The following is a 22,754-nucleotide window of genomic DNA, read 5'->3' on the forward strand; positions in this document are numbered from 1 at the left end:
GAATAGCAACAGTCAGCTGATTTGTCGTACTTACAAATTCTTAAATTTCCTTATTCAGGAGCAGTCTGTACTCCATGTATGTTTTATGTTATGTACTATTTGTAAATTAGTCTTGTTGGAGACACTACTTTATTGAACTGGCTACCTGATCACCTGAAATACACAGCAGTGTATTCTGCTCTTAGAAACAGACTTAGTTATGTATAGATATATATGTATATTCATATCATATAATATGTATATATTATGTATAGATAAACAATCAAATCTCTACTAAGAGATCAGAAAGACTGATATGTCTCCTAGATCTAGAGAACAAGTTGTGAAGAATCAACTTTATTTTTACATTACTGAAATTTTCTGTTGATAACATTTTTTCTGGAGAGAATTAAGGAAAACAACACCAAAGTGTGTTTTTAAGGAGAAAGACACCATAAAAAGACAGAAATACAGGTGGCAGGTGCAAAAAGAGAATCATTAAATCTGGTTGCTAGAATAGAAAAACTTTCCAAATATGAGAAATTATGAAGAATCAGTGATTCCTGAGCTCTCCCTACAAGTTACTGATGTATTTGCAATCAATTCTCCAACTAAAAGAATGACCTGATATTTTCACTGATCAAGAATAATTTGCTGTGAAAGTTTCATCACTCTTAGAACTTCATATTTCAAAAATAATTCTGGGCCTGACCATTAATGTTTATAATATATTCTAGAAACTTCTATCAATATTTTAACATCCTTGGTTTTGAAATGAGATTGTCTTTCTCTTATTTTTAAGTATTTACTAAATTCTATTTTAAGGCATGGTAGTATGTTCCTCTACAGCATCACGAACTGTGCCAAACCACTTAGAAAAGCGTAATTCTAGAAAACGGTTTTAAACTTGTTCAGTACAAAGTACTCTAATGAGTATTAATATGTGGAAAGTTTAGTGCCTACATCTTTTCAAGAATCTTAAACAAATTACCATTATAATGCAGTTATTTATGCCTAGAACTAATTCTGTTGGCTCTTTAAGTTTATTGGCTGTTATTCTTTCCACTAATTTATCTATTCTGAGGAGACAATGTGTCCTTTCATGTTTATAAAGACAAAGAAAAGGTTATGTTTGCACCTGCTATATGTAATAGTTCTCTTAAGTACAGCTGTATTTCTCATTTTTAAACCATTTATTCTAATTACTAAAAAGCCTTCCCTTTAAAAAGACAAAACTAAGTCTTCTTGCTAACACTGGATTGTGCATTTACTTTATTTGGCATATGAAAAGCCCGGCTAACAAACCCTACCAACCAAACAAACAGGATTCAGTTTACTCCCTGTTACTTAAATTGATCCACCAACCAAAATACACATAATTAGTACTTCTCTCTGAAGTCCTACAAGGCAGTAATTTATTCTGTAATATCACCAGGACATCATCTAACACCATAGTAAGATTTACTCTGTTCATTTAATAGTATATTGTATGATAGGTTAAAATAGATTCACTACCTAGCAAGTTAAAACTTGACAAAACAAAGCATCTCTCCCATCAGTTCCAACAGATTCAAGACATATTTAAACAAGTAAAGTGATACTGGTTAAAAGAATTACTTTTAAGGGCATTTTGAAACTTAGGCAGAAATACTGCAACAGAACAATGATGTTCTTGATCTTGGGCTGAAGTGACAAGTGGCAGAAGGGGGAACTGTACAGACTGGACACAGTGCTTCATCAGCCCGCTAAGCTAAAGGCATTGTGTATAATAAATTAAGACTGCACTTCCAAAAAATTCATCTGCAGACACTACAACTGCAACACAAATCCTGTAACATCAGCCCTGGAAGATACATTCCTCATATGATTCCTTCATCAGTCTGATGAAGGAAATATTCCTTTTTGTGACAGCTGTTTACTTCATTGTACAAATTGTAGCTAATTTGAGGTTGGCAGACTGATGAGTATGCTCTGGTCTGGGGGGAAAGCAATATGCTATTTCTGAAACAAGTCCAAGAAGCGTATTTTTGTTCATCATTCTGTTTCTCTAGTCTTTAAATAAATGGTAATGCTAGATAACCAGTCCATTAGCAGGCCCAAAGTGATCTGCCAAAAGGAGACCTATGCATCCCCCTTCCACCACTTCCCCCACCATTCTTAATCACCTATTTAACAGTCCTCCTCTGCTTTCATGCTGGTTCTGCCTTCCCACATTGACTCCTGCCTTGGCTCCTGGTCTGCAGATACAAACTGTTGCTGACTACGAGCTGGAAGACTATCATACCACCAGAAGCGTGCACACTGGAAGATACTGGTTTAAGGGCATTAATTAGGACAATCAGACACACCATGGAAAAATACTACTAATAAATTTATTTTAAAAATTTTATTTTATTTTTTATAGCTGAGTCAAGACTGTGAATTCAGGACCACTGTAAATTACCTGGCCAGAATCTGGCTCAATCTCCTTTCTAGTTTGAAACTAAATATGTTACTTGGGCTATCATAATCTGTGACTAAGTATTCCTTCTTCTCAGATCTTGATTTACTTGTCAATAAATACTCAGAAGAATTTAATAGTTTTATCTAAAATTAGAGTTCTAGTTTATCTTCTCAGTGAAAAAGCTGCTATGCCTCCTTCAATTTCCTGCAAGATGCAACAAAATCATCCTCATCAAAGTCTATGCCATTAGACTCTCACTGCACTCTCCCTTAAAGAAACAGATTGATAGTGTTATACTGTTTAAACAATCGATAACATACTGATAGAAGAAGACTTTAAACAGTTTCACAGTTGCAGAAGCAATGAGAGTAATCAAAAGCAAGAAATTAGAAATATTTGCAGGATAAGGGTGACAGATTTATCCTGATTAGGGGGAAAGAAAGTACTTATCTTCTTTCAGACCAAGTGGCTAATCTAACTAGCGATGTATTTTTTAAACTAGAACTGTGTATTTTGTTATCAGTTCTATAATAATTGCATGAATCCTTTTTTATATCTGGAAGCAGGACACCTTGTTCATGGAATATCTTCTTTTGGCTATTTGTTTCCTAAATCACAACCCATGCTGAGTTGGTACTCTAGTGAAAAGGATGGCTGGGAAAGTTATCGAAAAATGTTTACTTTCAAAAATATGAGATAATCTCCTTTGTAAATTATGGAATTTAGCATACCCTAACACTTTTAAGAATGTTTCTCTAATTCACTCCTGCTTCACAAAAAATTCAGGAAGTCTCACGCTACTAAACATCTGAATTTCAAATAATCTCTCCAGCTAAATTTGTTCAAAGTTTACCTTCAGTCTCTATCTAAAAATCTTCAAATCCTGTCAGAAGTATGCAACAAAATTAGCATCTATGTCCTGCTTCTAATTTTAAAAGGTTGATCTAAGTTTTGCCATACTAACCAAGATTTATATTTTTATTGTCCTGTATCTGAAAACATGCTGGGTCTTCAGATTAACATGAATAATTTATAATAGCTCTGTCAGCAAAATAAAAATGGTAACTAATTATGATAGCATGTAATTCACATAAATTCAAGCCATTATGGTGTCTATGAATAAATTAGCTATGCATGTAAAATCTAGTATGTTCTGCTACCAAAAATTTGAAAGTAATCAACTTATATTTACAGAAACACTGTTTGAAGAAAAGGAAATATGGTACAACAATCTATATATTCTACTGCGCTGTTCACAAGCCTTGCAATAAAATTCCTTATCAACAATCACACCTACTTCAGAAATGTGGACGTTTTAAGCCCTTTTCCCCTGCAGATTCCTCTATGCATAACTAGCTAAACTTTGACAGAAAACTTCTTAAACCTTATCAGGTATGTTCGAGTTTGAAACTCCAGAGTTCCCATTTATTCAATAAATCAAGAGCATCTCTTTGTGTTATAAACCCAGCAAACTTCTATGTATGATCATAAACATCACTCCTCAGAGTGAAAATAAGCTACAACTGTGGTTTCAGGCCATGCTAATTCTGAGATGTCATTCCAAAGAGTTAGGAAAATGTCAAATTTTCAGAACCTAATACCTACTAACTGTGTTTGATTATTCCCCAGCTTTCTGAAATTCTCCTCCCTAGCAAAAGATGTGAACAAAAAGCAAGCATCTGCCTTAATTCTGATGAATTTCAACAAGTAAAAAACCCCAAACCAAACTGGATTTAAGATACAAAGTCAAAACTTTAATTTAAAGACCAAATCCTGTATGTGGGGAGGAACAATCCCATGTGCCAGTACAGTCTGAGGGCTGACTTCCTGGGCAGCAGTTGTGTACAAAATGACTGAGGATCACGGTGGACAAGTTGACCACGAGCCAACAAATCACCTTTGCAGCAAAGAAGGCCAAGAGGATCCTACGCTGCATTAGGATGAGTGCTACCAGCAGGTCCAGGCTGGTGATCCGTCCTCTCTACTCAGCCCTGGTAAGACCACAGCCAGAGTGCTGGGTCCAGTGCTCAGCTCCATGTTTTGAGAGAGACATGAACACAGTGGTGAGAATCCAGTGCAAGATAATGAAGATGATTAAGACTAGAGCATTTGACTTAGGAGAGGCTGAGGGAGCTGGGATTGGTTAGCCTTGAGAAGGTTCAAGAGGGGATCTCACTGATATGGAGAAATACCTGATGGGAGGGAGTAAAGAAGACTCTCCTCAGCAGTATCTAAAGAATGGGTAAGAGGCAACATGCACAAATTGAAATACAAGAGATTTTCTTTAAACATATGAAAAAAAATTTGCTGGAAGGGGGATTGAACACTGGAACAGGTTGCCCAGAGAGGCCTTATAGTATCCATCCTTGCAGAGATTCAAAACCCAACTGGACAGAGTCCTGGGCAAGCTGCTCTAGCTGATTCTGCTTTGAGCAGGTGGGTTAGACTAGACCATCTCTGCAGGCCCTGCCCAGGCTCAATTATGACCTAGTTCAGTGGCTGCAGTCCTCCCTTATGTTTTTCCTGTCAGCACATGGTTGTGAGAAAAATGGAGGGGAAAGAAAAAAAAAAATAAAAATCTTAGTATCTTCATCAAACTACAAATAGTGAAAAACAACAGTGGGAATAATGCTGCCGATTAATGAAAGCACACCTGGTAAGAAGCCAAGTAACTTTAATTTGACTAAAACAAAAATACCCAGCATTTATTCCAATAGTCCTGAAGAGGAACAAGTATCAAAAAACCTTCAGGTGAGTTTGTCTTTCTTGCCAAAGTGGGATAAATTTTGTAGATCTACTTACCAGCTAGACAGTTTTTCTTCTTTCATACAACTGGTGATTTTCACTTCTACCTTCTTCCAAGCTGCTACCCAGAAGGAAGCAGTACTATAATGGGAACTGATCTCTACTCAGAATATTTTTATTAGGATCTGGACAAGGTCTCTTTCCTTCCATCACAACACAGCTCTGTATCCAAACTATTTCTACAAAAACTCACATTTGTAACAGACACAGAGTAATATTAAATTTAGGTTTTAAAAAGTTTATCTTAAAATACAGTAATATTTTATTTCTACTTTGCAGTAAGGTGGAAAATTAAAGATAAGACTTGATGACAGATTTGCAAAGAATGCAAACAGATAACCTATTTATGACAGAAAAGAAGATCTAAGCTTTGGATGGTGTTTGTAATCAGTCCTAATTCCATTTCTTCTCAAATAACAAGATCAAAAATAGTGACAAAATCCTGCAAAGTGACAACAGAGAAAACTTTTGGATAGCTACTGAACTATTTGTGCAGATGCCATCATCTAACAGATCTCCCGATTCACAATTGGATATACTAAATTTAAAATGTTCTCTGTCCATGGTTGTAATGAAAAGGCTATCAAGTACAAGGAAAGATGAACAAATACTGAAATAACATGACTCAAGTGAACTGCCACAAGATCTGACAAATACCTTACTGAAAAAGGCAGAGTATTTATTGTTCACATTATAGGACATAATTTTTAATAGATCATTTCATATTTTAAAATTAAAACCTTACTACCATGTATGTTTTCTGAAGGCCTTTCACCCTCACTTTCCTGCAATAATGATTTTTAACTGGAACAATTAAGAGTATAAAGCAGTCCATCTATGACAAAGTGATAACTGACTACAGTACATACTGTAAGATTAATCTCTTTACCAGGAAATAATTCCTTATTAAAATTTCTAAAGTGTTGTGTGCTCCCCTCAGAATATAACAAGTGCTGATGCCTTCTAGAAATGGTGAAGGCTAGTGGCAAGCAAAGCTAATCAGATAATGAACCTGCTGATAAGCACTTCACCAGCTAAACCTTAAAAAAAAGGTTGAAGCATTATGAACAGACAGTTACCAGTAAATGAAGGAGCAACCATGATGTGATTCTCAGCACAGTCATGGCAGCAAGATGGTCCATAAGGTAGTGAGTAATTCTAGGAAGTGGAAACAAAGCAGAGTCCCATGGCATATTAATATCAAGCCTGAAGTTCTGGACTACAGAAGTAGGGCTCTGACTGAGCAGCAGCTAAGACTGACGGTGTGTACTTTTGCTGTGCGGGTTTTCATGGCACAGGTGAGGGGATCTGACATGAGATCTCAAAGCTCCCCACCTTTACAAAGTATGCCACATGTGATTTATAGCTGTTTACCATCCAAAGATTTAAACAAGTAGCATGAAACACCATGAGGTTGGTGATCATTGAGACAGACGACATGACTTCAGAGCTGCAGCAATGCATCAGTAAGTACCAGAGCTGGCTCTGCCACTAACTTTGTATACACTTAATATATTCATTTGAATGCATTTTGTTGTTATCTTCTGTCCTGTCTGGATGCCCAAATGGAAAACTAGGAAACTTCTCTTTTTCTTCAAAAATGTTATGTCTCTAAACTGGCCTCTATTCAGTTATAGGATAATACATCCGATATTAAATCTGTACTATCAGCACACACTAGTCTGCGTATCAGTGAAAGTGTACTTCATCAACCACCAGATTTTAAAATTTACTATAACTCCTATTTTTATCACTTCATATATTTCAAAGTATCATAAAACAATGAGTTATTTAACTCTTTATAATATATTTTCAAAATAAATTGATAAATATTACTCCCATAACTTGCATGACAGAACTGGGAGAAAAAAGGCTGAGCAACCTACAGGAACTCACATGAGACCACATAATATTTCAGTACATAACCAGAAATAGAGATTCTGATCCTTGTTCATACCTCAGATCCCCCTTTTTTTTTTTTTTGAGGCTATGGGACAATTTGAAGGTCTATTTTCTCACATCAATAGCTCTACTCACTGTTGTAAAACTTATAAACATGATGTACTAATTTCATGTGATACCCAACATCAAAAATAGACACGAAGTGATTGGCATTACAGTATTTTAAGAATAAATGTTCACGTGCTTGTCAAAATTCCAAACAGAAGTGCTAGAACCTACACATGTTCATACATTGGGAATTAAACCAAGAATGCCAACAAGCCAGATTTTTTGGTTTGTTTGTTTGGGGTTTGGTTTTTTTTGTTTTGTTTTTTTTTTTTTACACACAAATATTTTTTCAAACATTGCTTTTTCAGAAAGGTAGCAAAATCCATAATACTGAAGATTGAACTGGCTACTACATTTACAACAGACAGCTATATTCAGCATTACTAATAGCTTTGTTATTACTTGCTTCAAAAAGGCTGCATAAATTACATGCTCTCTACCTTAGCTGTGATTTTATTACGCTTCACCAAATTTTTAATCCACAATCAATTTTACACTTTTTTAGAGAAGTCAATACATTGATTTTTAATGTGGTGATACCCATCTAATCATGCCACCTAATGAAGTATCTAAAATTCTACTTAAATTTCTTCCAAAGAAAAGGCAAACCAGCTAATTTAAACAGCTGGTTGCACAGTCAGTATTTATGACAGGAATCTTGCATGACTGGTTGATAGCTGCAAGTTAGAAGGTTTAGCTCAGCTGATGCCAGCAGTGATGTATGGCCTTGAAGAAATTCTTGTTTGCTGATCAGATCAATCACTGAACAGAATGCAAAAGAGAGGATGAGGCTCAAACTAAATTCATATTTCCATCTCTGTGCAGAACGGGAGAGGAAGAAATATACCATAAAGCATCATGTGCAGCTATTACAAAACTTGCCAAAGTGGTTTTTTACAGAAAGTAAATTTGATGACTTGGTATGCTATCAATTTTCACTTGAAGCTACTCAGAGATTCAGTAGTAAGTAGTCAGATTATGTAAGAAACCATGTTCAAACATTAAACTCCAGGAAGCAACATCACAATCAATATTCTGTCCACAAACAAGGAAGAGATTCCTTTCAAAATGTCTGAAATGAGAAGAACTGAATGACAGTCATGTGAAGCAAGAAAGACTTGTCTTCATTATTTACTGGATTATCGTAAATCTGCTAGAATAAAATACACGGTTTTGCAAGTCTTGAAGGAGTTTATAGGTACCTCAATAAGTCACAGCTGGTTTCTAATACAAAACTTAGTACTAAAATGTATTTTTAAGAAGTTTTATTAACCTCTACATATAGTTGCACTAAGTGGGGACCAAATGAGATGGTACTTTTTAGGCATATACATCTTTAAGTAGCTCCAGTTACTCTGAATGCATTGATGAATTTATGTAATTATCAGAATAAGCCAGATTGGATTATAAGAGAAGCAATTAAGTAATGCAACAGTTACATTGAATTAAACATCTCTTGTTTCATAAAAAGTGTACAGAAATGTATTAAGTGAGATTACTGTGTCCACACTGACACTGAAATCACTGCACATAAGAGAAGGAGACAGAATTAGGGTTTGTATCAGGTTCTCTGATACTGCTAATTTAGAATCAGGAAAACTGATGAAAAGAGAAAAATAAATAAGGAAAAAACAGTTATAACTATTTAAATATAGTAAATATAGTAATATAGTGTATGTTTACATAAATATATAGCAAATACAAAATACTTCTATAAATTTATATGTATCTAAAAATATTATAGAAGTAAATATATATATAGTTATAAGAGGGACATAGTAATGGTGTGAACAGGGAGTAGTGAGAAAAGATGAAAATGTAAAGTCTAGATATGAGCTGGAAGGAGAAAGGGCAAAGAAAGATGGGAGAGGTGAGAGAAAAATCAGAGCATTCTCAGTTATCAAAAAAATAAAAATCAAGCAATGAAAAATAAAAATGAGAAGAAAAGTGGAGAAGAGATTCATGTTAAGAGGTATAGATGGGTGGGAAGAACCCAGAAGAAACAAACTCAATGGGACACTATACAAAATCTGAATTCCTGTACCTGTCATTAAGACTCTGTCACCTGTCTATGGAATGCCTATGAGAAACAAAGCTATATACTTGGTTTCTGTTTACTGCATGACATATCCTGTTTGTTTTGTCCCCTCTGTTACACACTTTTAGAAATACAGCAATTAAAACCATAGGAACAGAAAGTGTAACCAGAACTACATTCAGGAAATTCATCAAATTCATCACATCAGCGTGATTTGATGCACAAAGAAGCTCTTTTTGTTGCAGGAAAACAAATAAAAGGGTAGGCTTTAAAGTCATGTACACTTATGTTAGAGACATTAAGGTATCTAAGCAAAAAAATTATTCAAAATGAGGTCAGAAATAAAAATAGCTATCTTGAAAGAAAAACATAACAAAAACTGCATGAAGGCTGTTGTAGGAAGAGAAATTAAAGAGAAAGGGAAGTTGGTTGAAAACCTGCAGTTTTCTGGTCTGTTCAACAATTACCAGCTTTCCTGCTAACATTTTCTCACTTTAAGTTAGTAAAATGTTAGTATTTTCTGCACCAAGATGTTGACGCATAGAGTTAAAGCTGTCTCTAAAACAAGTATTTTGAGCCCAGTGTTCTCTCAAAATTCCATAATCCATGGAGAAATAAAAATATTCTCTGGTGAAGATCTGTGCTAAATAAGTTAATTTAGCCTTTGAAGATTTTTCTCAATGTTCAGATTCTAAAAACAAGTCAGAAATTAAACATGCCACAGAGGAATGTATAATGTTACCAACATGATGTCGGTTATAAATGCCCGCTAACTCACAAAACAGAGACTAAAATACCTGCACGGACTGTTATAAATCCATTGAGGAATTTTAATAAATATGACTCAATTCACACTAGCATATTCTTTGATAAAATAACAAAATATTCCAGGATGACTCTATTTACATGAAGGCACAGAGTATAACAGAATTACTCAGCAACATAAAATAGCACACCATCCTAATTTCATGAAATAGATTATTCACATTGTAATATAACAGTTTCTCTGCTACAGTGTAGTTGGAATGATATTCTCTCAGCATCTCATTTTGTTGTCTGACAAACCTACAAGAGTTGTTTCCCCTTAGTCCAGACACAAGAGACTTCAGAAAACAAGAAAAGATAACAGCTATGGGTACAGATGAATGCAAAGTTACAGAAAGACAAACAAAAATAAAATTCTTCATTGACCTCTGTTTAACTGCATATCATTCAAGCCATTATTTTCTTGAAGGGTTTCTAATGGCATAATATTCTTTTGTTAATCCAAACTTTAGGTGTTCTACTGGCTACAAAGCTGAGTGGGTTGTGCTGGTTATAAACAGCTGGTGCCACAAGGGAAGAAATGTTGCCCAAAGACTGACAATTGTCCACATCAAACTAATGAAAAAAGTGTTTCATCTGTACCTCTCCCCTTACAGCAGGGACATAATTATACCAACTGAACACACCATTTGGTTGTTCTAGCTTTTTATCATTTGTTTGCTTGGTTTCTTCTCCCCCAGCTATTAGAATATGTATTTCTTTTTGCCCTGAATCAAAGGGCCCTGGAATAATTATTTATAAACTTACGAATTTTCAGGAGACCTTCATGAGCCAGTATTTTCATGTGTTTGATAAATTAATGTCTCATTTCTTCAGATTTTTCACCATCTTCATTCATGATTTTTAGAGTTTGTTCTGTCTTCAAAGGAATGTCAGTATTTAAAACATCCAAGAAATAATGATCTCATTAGCTTAATTACTTCTTATTGACTTGGTAAGTCACCGCGTTTTAATGTAAAATCTGCCACAATTAATGGCTGCAATCAGGCATTCACTTTACATTAAGTATTCAAGGAAATTTTATGCATCTTACAGTAACTCAGTGGAGAAGTCTTGTCCCAGTGGCACAAAAATCTGAAGTGTCAGAAATTGCTGGATCAGTCCCACTAGAAACAAGAAAAAAAATTAGATACATGTGCTGTGTGAGTGCAGATGCACGTTTCACCATCAAGCATTTCAATTTTGTACTATACAGCTATGCCTCTGCAACACTATTTCCCAAGGTTCACACAACATATGAACAGTAGAAAAACCTGAAGAAAACCAATTCAAACTGCAATAAAAGTGTTGTCCCATCTGTGACTTTGGTGGAATTCTCATGAAAATAAAAGAAACTTTTTTTTTTTTTACACTTACAATTCCACATTGTGTTCGAAGAGCATGTAGACACCAAATATTCCATAGGAATGATAAGATAAAGTAATACTTTCCTATCAAGCTTATGTTGTAGCTATATGAAACTTGCATTCACATTTGTGACAATGTATATGTTTTAAACAGCTTCAGAAAACCTTGTGTAAAAATGCAATCCAGATCATGGCCACAATGCTCAGTGGAGGCTTCTGATTTTTAGAACAATAGCAAAGGAGCTTAACTGAGGGAACAAAAGAAGAAATCTTTCAGGATTCAGGTAGCTCCCTGTCAAGGGAAAACAAAGATAGTACAAAGCTGCGTGAACTGAACTGTATGTTTTTTTCTTTGTTATTCCATCAGGGAGAGTATGGGCTGCTCTTCACTGACTTAACAAGACCCTACAACAACATTAGCTCCCCTTCTAAATAAGGCCAATTCAGAACTTTCTTTTGTGGGTCAAATGACACTTCAAAATTTCAAATTCTATTTCTCTTATTTTGAAAAAGTATTGAAAGAGTACAGTACAACTGGGAGATTGTATACTTGACGTAAATACTTGAGGTACATACACCTCGAGAGGAAGAGACAGAAGGAGACAGAACGGTAACAGATGGAAATTCAACTGTAGTATTGCAGCAGTAGCTAAAGTAAATTTAAAACCAAACTATTCTTAGCAGCGACAATCTACAACACTAATTCTCAATCCTCTTTTTAAGCTGCAATATTGTAACATTGGGAAAAAACAAAGTAAAGTTGGATTTCTAAGACATTAGACTAATATTTATTATACTGAAGATATGAGTAAGTTTCTTTTATAAAAATGAGATTAATCTTCAAGGCCTTAGTGTGTGACCAGACGATACAATTTCTTATTTATTTTTTGTGTATGTTTGTAAAACCTAATTTGTAATTATATACCCTGCATGAGAAGTATACTAGAAGATTCCTGTTTCATATGACTAAAATCGCCATCTCAACTTTTCTTCAAAAGTATGCAGTTAATGCTCAACCATCTTGATTCATTACTACAAGCCTTGTAAGGTACAATACCCTGCACAGGCCTTTAAGGCATAAATTATGATGACTCCTGTACATCCTTAGACACACAGACTGCTCGATTCTGGTTTATTCTGGTGCAAGTAATAGACAACCTGGGGAAACACTCCATACTACCCATCAAACTAATTACACAAATGCAGCTGAAATTTGCCAGTCTGTAGCAGGATGAGGTACAGAAGTGAACCTAGCAGCACTAGTACAACATGGATCAACAAGGATCTTCCCTACAGCACTTACTTTACTATGGTATTTCTATAGCTTTTGCCTACTTGTAACTGACCTGCTAAAGAGTTAAAAAAAAAAAAAGCCACTTTGCTAATGCTGAATTACAACCAAAGTAAGGGAGAATACTGTAAATTTTACATTTCACTATAAGCCTGATTTAATAATCTAAACAGCATCAGATATTTAATTCTTTGATACTTACAAGTTTGTCTAGTTTCCTTTGGTAGCTGCATTTTGTTGATTTGACTGCTTCCTTCAAGTACAAAAACAAAGCCTTTTACTTCTTTATCATACTCCTGCAAAAAGGAACAATAAACAAACATAAGCATCCCGACAGAATTCTTCTCCTTACAACCAACCAAGCTACTAACACGCAAAGCAACAAATGGCAGATGGCACTGCAAGTGTGACAGTAGTTTAGATATGATGCTAATATAAACCACAGAAATATGTCCTTATTTGCATGTTTTACAAACAAATAATGCTGACAAACAGGACTCATGATCCAATGGGCCCAACTCAATCCATTAGTTATCAGAACAGTGAAATTACCTTGTAAATATTTAAACCATAAAATTACACTGCAACCAGGCATAAAGAAGTAATTCAGGGAGTCATTCAGTCTATCATAATGACAGAACTACAAGTGACAACTCCACTGTCAGATGAAAGCCTTCACTACCTTCTAATTTTAAGCTTCATTCACATTCTTCTGTGTTCACAAATTTCTTTAAAAACTTACTTTCCGTATAGCTGACAGATTGCCAAAAATCTTCCATTTTGCTCCTGGGTTCTTGCCTTGAGCACTGAACACTTCAACAAATGGGCCACCCTATGATAAAATGGTTTAAGAATACATCATCCAACCAAATGTTCAGGACTCAATAATCAATAAAGGAAGTACATAAGCATAATCCTTCATAAGAATAATCTACATCAGGCTGTTACCACAGTCAGTATTACTGATCAGACAGAGAACAGAATACTAGCAGCAGCTTCTAGACTATCATAATATAGCAATCCATACAGTTACTATCTGGCTTCACTAGAGGATCACAACATAAAACTGAAGGAATACTATGGAATATTTTAAATTATTTTATTTATAATGGCTTCCTCCAAAAAACAAAATTATTGCAAAAATTCTAAAAACATGCAGGAAGTTACTAATTTATATTTGGATATGGTTTCTTTCTACAACTTAGATGAAGTGAGTTTTAAAACATACTGCCAAAAAATAAAAACTGTTGCAGATGGGATGTTTTGTCTGATTTCCTATGGAAATGAAGTTTACACAATCTGTCTACATATGTGAGCAAAGACATTTCCCAGTAGCTTTTCAACCAGTTACCAAATTCCAGTCTTATTTGACAAAACAGTCTGGGAAACTCATAAATTTACTATCTTTTATGGCCTCATAGTAGATCTGATCCTACCAGTATCACCATAAAAAGGGCTGTTACTCATGCTGCAGCCTTCATGAGCTATCAGAGAATTAATACTGAAAAGGATTATGAATGCCCCTGCTAGGTAAGAACTCCTTACACAGAGCATGTGCCCTATGAGGACATTGAAGAATCTAATCACAGGCTCTTGGGGAGGTAACCTTTATCACCTCTGCTTAGGGATTTATTTGCTTCAATGTTTTTCCCATTCGATGTCATATTTTTTGACAGCTGATGTACTCAGCCTATAGTTTGATAAGCCTTTTTTCAGCAGCATGGTTGACTTAATCAATCATTACAACTCTGCCACTCCCTTCTCATTCCTAGCTACCTGCACTCACCAATTCTCTTTATGCTCAGCTGCCCAAACAATTGTACACAAGTCATAGTGAACAAGAGGGGCGAGCAGTCTTGCCAGCAAAATAAATGCTCTTCAAATTATGCTTTCAGAGAACATCCACTCAGCACTATATATGAATTAGGTATTTTCCTCTGCCTATCCACACCGCTTCCAGTCACACAGCTTACCCCTGTGATTAGACTTAGTTCTAAGGAGATTCAAAATGATATTCCATAAACTGTACTCATAAAATATGTTTTAAATTTACAATTAATCAATCTGAAAGTTATCTGACATATTTAAGGACTACAAGAGCAAGCTCTCAAAAAAAAAAAAAAAAATTACTGCCAGGTTGTATGTGCTTGTAGCAAATCTTAACAAACAAGTGGCTTTCTCCCCCATATTTACACATACGTTTTGTTAATACTGCAGCCCTTGAGTAGGCCCTGATGTGAAGTTAAACCAACTGGACAGGACATAGAAAACTATCAGACATGACATGAGAAAAACGTTGAGCAAACATTGATGCATGAAGCTGACAAAAGTTACTCAGTGCCACAGAGGATGGCTGGACCTCATTGGTGGCCAAGGGGGAGTTAAGCAAGAAACTATCAAACTCCACAATCAACTGGAGGAGACTATGGGGCATCTTCTGGGGAGCACAATCCTGTAAAGCCAACTGCACCTAGGCAATGGTGTGAGAAATACCTAGGCTATCTCAGCTTTATATGGTAACAGCATCAGAAATACCAGTTTTATGTACATATGTAGCTCATCTGGGACCAGTGGGGAGGAAGTAATTAAAGGTGGATTGCTCTCTCAGAAGCAGACTAGTACAGGGAAGGGGAGGCAAAGTGCAGTGAAAAGGAAGACCAGGAAACAGTAAAAGGGATAATAAGGTTTGCAAATGATGCAGCTAGTGACATCACAACCTTGCGCTGGACCAATAGAATAAACCAACCCCCCTTTTCGAACACATGGTGTGCCTTCCCTGGCCCACAAGGGTAGAGAGAGACAAAAAGCCATTGATAACATCACGTTGGTGTCCATTCTAGATCTGACAACATCAGCAGCTACCCAACAGTTCATAGCATTTCTATAAAAATACTGAATAACAAAACATTCCAAACCATTTCTGTATCTGGACTTTCTGCTCCCCAGAATAAGCCATTTTAATTGAGTTCTCTCAGAGTTGAAATGAAAGAGGGTAAAAATTAAAACTATTTCTAGTTTACCTGATACTGATTTTTGAACATTTTCCAGCTTTCACAGGCAAAAAATAATTTCAGCTTCTGAATCAGTAGACACTTCCAGACTATGCTGAAAAGAAAACACCACACTTTTATATAGGATTCTAGATGAAAAAAATTCTATCATGAAACACGAACCATATTTTAAAGGATCCGAATACTATTGTGAAATACATTTCATGAGTACAGAATGTATATCAACTGCATCAGAGTGCTACCACAAAGGAATTAAGATTAAAAAAATATTATTATTGATGCTGTCTTGGAGAATATTGTCTTCATGCATCAAGTACTCAGGGCTGCCCTTCCTTATATCCCAAGTAAAACTAGTAATTTTATATCAGCCCTTTAACAATGAAGGCTTTCTCACACTTTAAAAATACTTGAAAATCATCTTTAACACACGTGTTTTATTATTCCTTTGTTATCAAGCGCCCACTGGAAAACATTAGAATCCATTAAAGAGGAGCTTAACATTTAATACAGAAAAAGAGAAACATATGGAACGGCTTCAACAGAAACCACTCCATCTAGAAGTATTTGGCAGAGACTTCTGAGACATCTCCTTTCACATTCAGCATTCTTCTTTGAGCATGATTAGTATAAGATTCAAACCAAGCACTTCAGTTATTTGAGGGCTGCTAAAGTCAATGTGAATTAAGAGATGTCTGCAGTTGGAAAAATCAGAACAGTAGAAAGGGAAGGGACTGATACTGAAAGCCTCCCATGTCCCTCTTTGATCATGCTGTGTCTGCAGTTTCACCTGAAGTCAACAGAAAGTGAAGGGAGCCTGAAGAGAAAAGGTAGTTGTCAATCTCCAAAGACATGTAGAAACCAGTCACAAGAGACAACATATGGACCTTCACTGTGAAAACTGAAAGTGATCATCAACTCACAGAAAAAATCCCTTCACAAAACCGTATCTCTCATTTATTTAATATAATTAGCTTATGTTTATTACTTCAGACACAGACTACTTAAAGAATTATTTTTAATTACTGGATTTTTTTTTTTTTTTGAGCCTTAAACCTTTTGCTTAACAGAGAAAAACAATATGCTGACCAGGAGAATATATGTACAGCTTCTCATAAAGAACAGTTTAGCTCTCACAACCAGAAAGTAACAAAAAGTTTTACAGATCTGATAAAAAGATATACGACTGCAAACGAACTAGAAATTCTGTGACAATATGCATGATTTCATAAAGAACGTACAGATTTAAAGGATTAGAGCAGCATTCTATTTTTTAAAATAGATATTCACTCATTCAGGGAAACATGATGGAATCTGTTGATGCTTGACCACAATTATTTAAATCAGGAACAGTTATTTTGTCTTACACTTGTCTGTAAATAAAATAAAAATGGAAAACACCCCAGATATTAGAAATTTAACCCATGCTGTTGTCAGAAACAGTAGTTCATTTTAAACTTGTCAATTATAAGGAAAATGCAATTTAGAAACCATAGCATTTGTAACAGGCCTATCAAAAAACCACAATTAGTATTTTGATCACATTAATAGTGCCACCACACACCTAACACACCAGTTGCATTATTTTGCATTGTATACCACTTGCTATAGAAATTTCCTATTTGTTCGGTTGGCATAATTGTTTTTTTAAGAATGGCTATATTAATACCTATATTGAACTATTCTAATAATGAACTAGAGATTTTTTAAATGCCTTTTAAAGAATGCACTTCTCAAGAAAGTGTATTATTTCTTCCTTCTGTATATATCCACTTTACATACAGTGGAATTGTTTTGGAAATCACTGTTCATTAACTTTTTTTGTCTGCAGCCCTATCTTTGCTATTATCTACAGCCTTTAAAGAAGCCAGAACTACTGAAAATCACACGATTTACGTCTTGGTGAGAAGTAGTGGCACTGTGGAACTTGTCTCAGAATGTCCTACTGGTTTGATTCACTTCACCAGAGCCAAGTGTGAAGGACTACTAGCGAAAGAGAGGCAGAAGTCATGCCCTCCTACAGCATAAATTTACAAGTGTATTACTGTAACTCACACAGCGAGGCACTTGTCCTTCTAGGATTAAGGATTTCACCATCCCCTAGTTTTTATTTATTATTATTTTTAAGTGAAGGAGTTGCAAAGGAAGACTGTTTTTATCTTGGAGCAAAAAAAAAAAAAAAAAAAAATCTATGCTTATTTCTGCTTTTTTTTAAAAAAAACCCCAGTTCCAGAAGTGTCAAGCATCATGCACCTAACACAACCCTCCTATTTTGCAGTTCTGTTATGCCTTATTACATCTCAGGGAAAAATATTAAGACTAAATAAATGAGAGGGATTCTGATATGAGTCACTGTAAAAATTCTGAGATTGAAAAGAATAACTCATCTCTTGCAGACTACTACTAATATTCTGGTCAGAAGTCTTCTGCCAACTATAATCATACCATATATTTTGGAACAAACGTTTAGTGTGTATAATGTAGAAGCCAAGTTTCATCTTCATTACCATAACATCTTTCAGGATGGAAAGGCTAAAGCTACTTAGGAAGGTGGACAGCTACAGTATTCACAGACATTGCTGTAGTCAGAAATACATAAGACAGGGAAAGTAATGCTTTTTCTTCACTGTTTTCTCATAAAGTATACCTCGGTTTCAGAAGAACCAGTCCACTAATGGCAAATCACACAGGTTTTGAAGGAAGACACAAACAGCTCTGCATACAGTATGAGTAGAAGCCATCTTGATATATTAACTTGGTTTCAATACTGTGCTAATACACTTTGCCTCTCAGCAGTACTTATTAGCTTGACATCACTAATTTATCTCCACACTGTATTGTGTGGAAATAGGTCTCATTTGGCTCTGAGCATGGAAAGAACATACATGCACTGGTAAAACACCATGACGACACACATCTGTATCACACAAAACACTTTTGCTACTAATTAATTCTTAAATTCAAGAGGAGTGTGTGTCTGATCTGAGTAGTTCTTACTTGGATGGTATGCTTAAGGTAGAAAAGATGATTAAATAATTAAAGAATTTCATAATGGATCACAGGGTAGAGATATGTACGAAGAGATAACATCTAGGAACTATGTGGTAGAAAAGAGAAGTACAAAATACGTGGGATGAACACTTACTAAAGGACTAAAAAAATCTCATACCATCACTAGAAATCTTCAAATTGTCAAATAATCTTCACTCTTAAAATATGGCTTGAAATTTGTCACCAAACCAGTTTTTTAAACTGACATACATATGGGTTATTTATTTGCAAAACATACTTTATACAGACTCAGAAAACTGATGACCCTTGTGACTATCGAATTCGTAACAAGATGGCTCTTCCTAACTTCAGTGAAAGGTAAACTAGACCCAAAGTTTGTAAGCATTTGTGTTGGGATAACTCACTCATACTATAATGCTGGTCACTGTAAACACATCAGTGTTTATTTGGAAGGATTTTCTTTTTCTTAATTCTGTGAGTTGGATGTAAAGGCTGGCTGTGCTGCTTTTCACATAAGAACACCAGTAGTCTTCTGCTACTAATTAATCCTTAAATTCAAGTAGAGAAGACTGGTCCTTTGTATGTGTTGACACATCAGTCAGTCTGTTTTTCATAAAGGCAAAAAAACTGCAAGTGACACTGCAACAGATTTTTGTTTATATATTGCCTACTTGTAACTTTCCAATTTCCATTAAGTTACTACAAATGAAGACTAGAAATTACTTTTAAGTTAATGGCATGTTATGTAACTACTGAGATAATATTGAGATGCTTTCATTATCTATCATGTATTATTGTCTTTATAGTTATAGTAACCTATGCTTAGAAACAAGACAGAATGGCCTGAAAAAACTGATAGTCGCAATATTTTTCCCATTTTCATCTTTCTTCCTCCTAGCCTTTTCAGAAATTCTAAAAATCGGGAGTGCTTAAAATCCAGATGGACCATTTTTGAATAATCAACACCTTGAAATAGAAGCCCTCATTTTTTTTCATATTTATCAAACAAATAGATATAGAACATCTTTATAGAATGCCATGAAGCAGCAGCTCTCATTTTTAAGTCACAGATCAAACAAACTTTGTTATTTACCCTGAACCGTGTACTTTAGTACATCTGTCCAACTGGAAATTCAGGCTTAAAGTATCAGTCAATGACAAAACATCAAGAATGTCGTTTATAAAGTTAAGTGACAATGAAAGGTATTTATCTTTGGAAGAATAGATTCCTATCAGGATTCACCTTGTGAGGTCTTGATTTGTAAATTGACTTAGATCATTAGTTTCACAATGTTTCCTAACCAAAAATAAAGTAGCAGTAGTCCAAAGGGCCCTCTAATCCTTCCATTCACACAAACCACTTAAGACCCTGCAAAAGTGTCTCCCTCCTGTAACATCTTCTTATGTATATTTCTTCTTCAAACCAGACTGTTTCACATTCAAATATTTCAATAATATTTTGTGTTTATGTAGCCCCATGATTCAAGCAATTGGTCCCTAGTAAGTTACAAGCAAGAGTATTTCACAAACAGTAAATACAGCCATTCATGCTTCCTTACATTAGTTATTACTAAGCACTGTTCTAACTCCAAGGGAGACAGGGATGGACAGACTCACAGTCCTAAAAATCTCTGTAGTCAGGGCTAGTCCTCTGACTTAAAAGGGACTATTTACATAAACATAATATTTTTTTGATCAACATCCCAGTGCTGAAAAAAAGCTGTGTTTACTTAAGATCATCTATTCAGAAGTCTGAAGCAAAATAAAGCGAATTTGCACCTACTACTAATTTGCATTGAAAAATGACACAAATACACTATTTTTGGCAGGGAACATAGGCTTACACCCAAGACTGTTAAGACATATATATAACTCACCATCACAGGCCTAAAGCCAGTGCTGATTTATGGTAGGCTGGGACACACCAGAGAAAGCAGTTCATCACTGGTGAAGGGTTTTAGTATCTTCCAGACAAATGAATTCCACATATTGAATATTTAAAGCTGGGTTTGTAACACTGCTATATATTTTCTCAAAATACAGGTTAACATAATAAATGGGCAGAACAACCATTAATAAACTATATCAAGACTACCACTGTTCCTATGTGAAAAGCAGCACAGCCAGCTTTTACAGACAGCTCGCAGGATTAAGAAAAAAAAAGTAAACAAAATCAAGCTTTGCCCCTTTTATAAAAATTCGATCATAAAACGTTTTGACACAAGGCCCACGACTCCAACACCAGCATCCCTCAGACCCGTCTCCCTGCACCACAGCGGCAGGGCCGCGTACCCCAGCGCCCGGCCGGCCCCCCGCCCCTCCGCCGGCGGGGCTGGACTGGCCGCCGGGGCTCGCCCGCTCCGCCACCTCCTCGCCGCTCGCCACAGAAGACCGGGGCCGCTCAGCCCCCCCGCCGGGCCTCACCTGGGCGAGGGTGGCTGAGGACGAGCCCGCACCCGCCGTGAGGCGAGGCGGGGGGAACGGGGACAGCTTAAAATGGCGGCGGGCGGGGCGTGTCTCCATGGATCAGTCATGACGGGCGGCTCTTACCTGCCTGTAGCCGCGCCCTTATCCGTCAATTCGGGTTCTGTCGGCGGTGGCTCCTCAGAGATGAGGCGTGGTGCTGGTCTCCTGTGGCTGGCTGGGCTGTCCGCGGGCCTCCCTGGCCCTCGTGAAGTGAGTAAAACCTGGGCAAAGCTGGCACAGAAACCTGTGCTGGCCCTCTCACAGGGTGTCCCTCAGGGCACCCAAGGTGGAGGGTGGCCGTGTGAAGTGGTGCCGTGTCACCCAGGGCCTGTGGAGGTGTTTCAAGTGCAAATGTTGTCCAGAATTCAACTCCTGAAGCACACTGGCCATTTGCTCTTTAAGGCTTCATTGTGTAAAGTGGTTTTTTTTGAGGACGTGGGAAGCTATGAGCCTGAGCAGCCACATCAAAGTCCGTGGTTTTTAAGGAATTAGAATAGACTTGCAGGCCTGACATTTTTCTCTAAGAGAAGGAAATGAGAAGGACGGCCCCATTAGTTTAACATCACTGTCAAGAACACGCAAACACCTCCTGATGGCTTCAAAAACCTCTGGGAAGAAGGTCACAGGGAACCAATTTCATCCTGGTTTTTATAATGAGATATTAGTCAAAGAAGATCTTTCCTTGAAGTGACTTCTTTTTTGATCACAGCATTTCTTCGTGAAACTTTGTAGCCTTTTCACAGAAAAGTAATAGAGTTTTCTTCCTCAAAGTGCAACTTAATGTTTCTACAAAGAACAATTATTAAGACCCCTGTGACACATGAATACATGAACTGAAAGTGCTGAGCCATCGATGGGTCCTGCCGTGTCTCGGCCCACCATCACCCTGTTCACCTTCCTTACTTTTGCTCCTGAAAGGTACAGTTAATAGATCAAGGACAAAAGAGAGAGAATAGAAAGGTTAAAAAGCTATTGGGGAATTCTGTAGCCAACAGAACACTACATAGTTTATTATATATGGTTTAACCTGAAGTCGTCTTGAAATTCAATGCACATAACTGTATCTAAAAATCCCAAATCCTTTGTGACAGAAGTTATGCTAAGGCCTGAGGAGTTAAGAAATTCCACTTAGCAACTGAAATTCAGGCTCAAGAGCCTAAAGTTATAAAGGTATATGAAGCATCCAGCTGTGAGTGTAACATGTGGAAGTAGCTACCTGCCTGCTCAGGGCAAAACTGGGCTGCACAAGTCCCCTTTGCCAATTGCTGGAGAAAACTGGTTTTAGACATACTGTGAGGGGAATTTTTTTTCTTCCATTTCTGCCAGTTTTACAGAAAACACCATATTTGTTGTAGATGCTATGACTCAAAAATGGCAGGTAATGTTAAACTAGCAAGAAACCTTGGGTCATTGAATTTGGCCCATCTGTGGCCTGAACCGATCACACTTCCATGGTATGGTTTTGAATTATGGTCATGTGCAAAACACGGCAAAAGTAATGATCAGACCATCAAGATGTTTGTTATACTGA

The 22,754-nt window shown here is 36.3% G+C and overlaps 1 protein-coding gene across 5 annotated transcripts in view; it reads right to left on the reverse strand.

Moving 5' to 3' along the window:
• The window catches only part of CFAP20DC (CFAP20 domain containing), an 83,830-nt gene extending 62,486 nt beyond the window's left edge, over positions 1-21,344 (reverse strand). The window contains exons 1-5 of one of the 5 annotated variants that reach the window (XM_074914201.1): positions 21,182-21,342; positions 15,758-15,842; positions 13,480-13,569; positions 12,940-13,033; positions 11,134-11,206 (exon numbers count right to left, since the gene is read on the reverse strand). In XM_074914201.1, coding sequence (XP_074770302.1) covers positions 11,134-11,206; positions 12,940-13,033; positions 13,480-13,569; positions 15,758-15,842; positions 21,182-21,291 — 452 coding nt within the window. In that variant the 5' untranslated portion in view covers positions 21,292-21,342. Of the gene's footprint in view, positions 1-11,133; positions 11,207-12,939; positions 13,034-13,479; positions 13,570-15,757; positions 15,843-21,181 lie in introns of all 5 variants that reach the window. The other 4 variants (XM_074914202.1, XM_074914203.1, XM_074914200.1 and 1 more) reach the window with 4 other exon arrangements.
• Positions 21,345-22,754: the final 1,410 nt, after the last annotated feature.

Source organism: Athene noctua, chromosome 10, assembly GCF_965140245.1.
Source record: "Athene noctua chromosome 10, bAthNoc1.hap1.1, whole genome shotgun sequence".
In the NCBI taxonomy this organism is placed as follows: domain Eukaryota; kingdom Metazoa; phylum Chordata; class Aves; order Strigiformes; family Strigidae; genus Athene; species Athene noctua.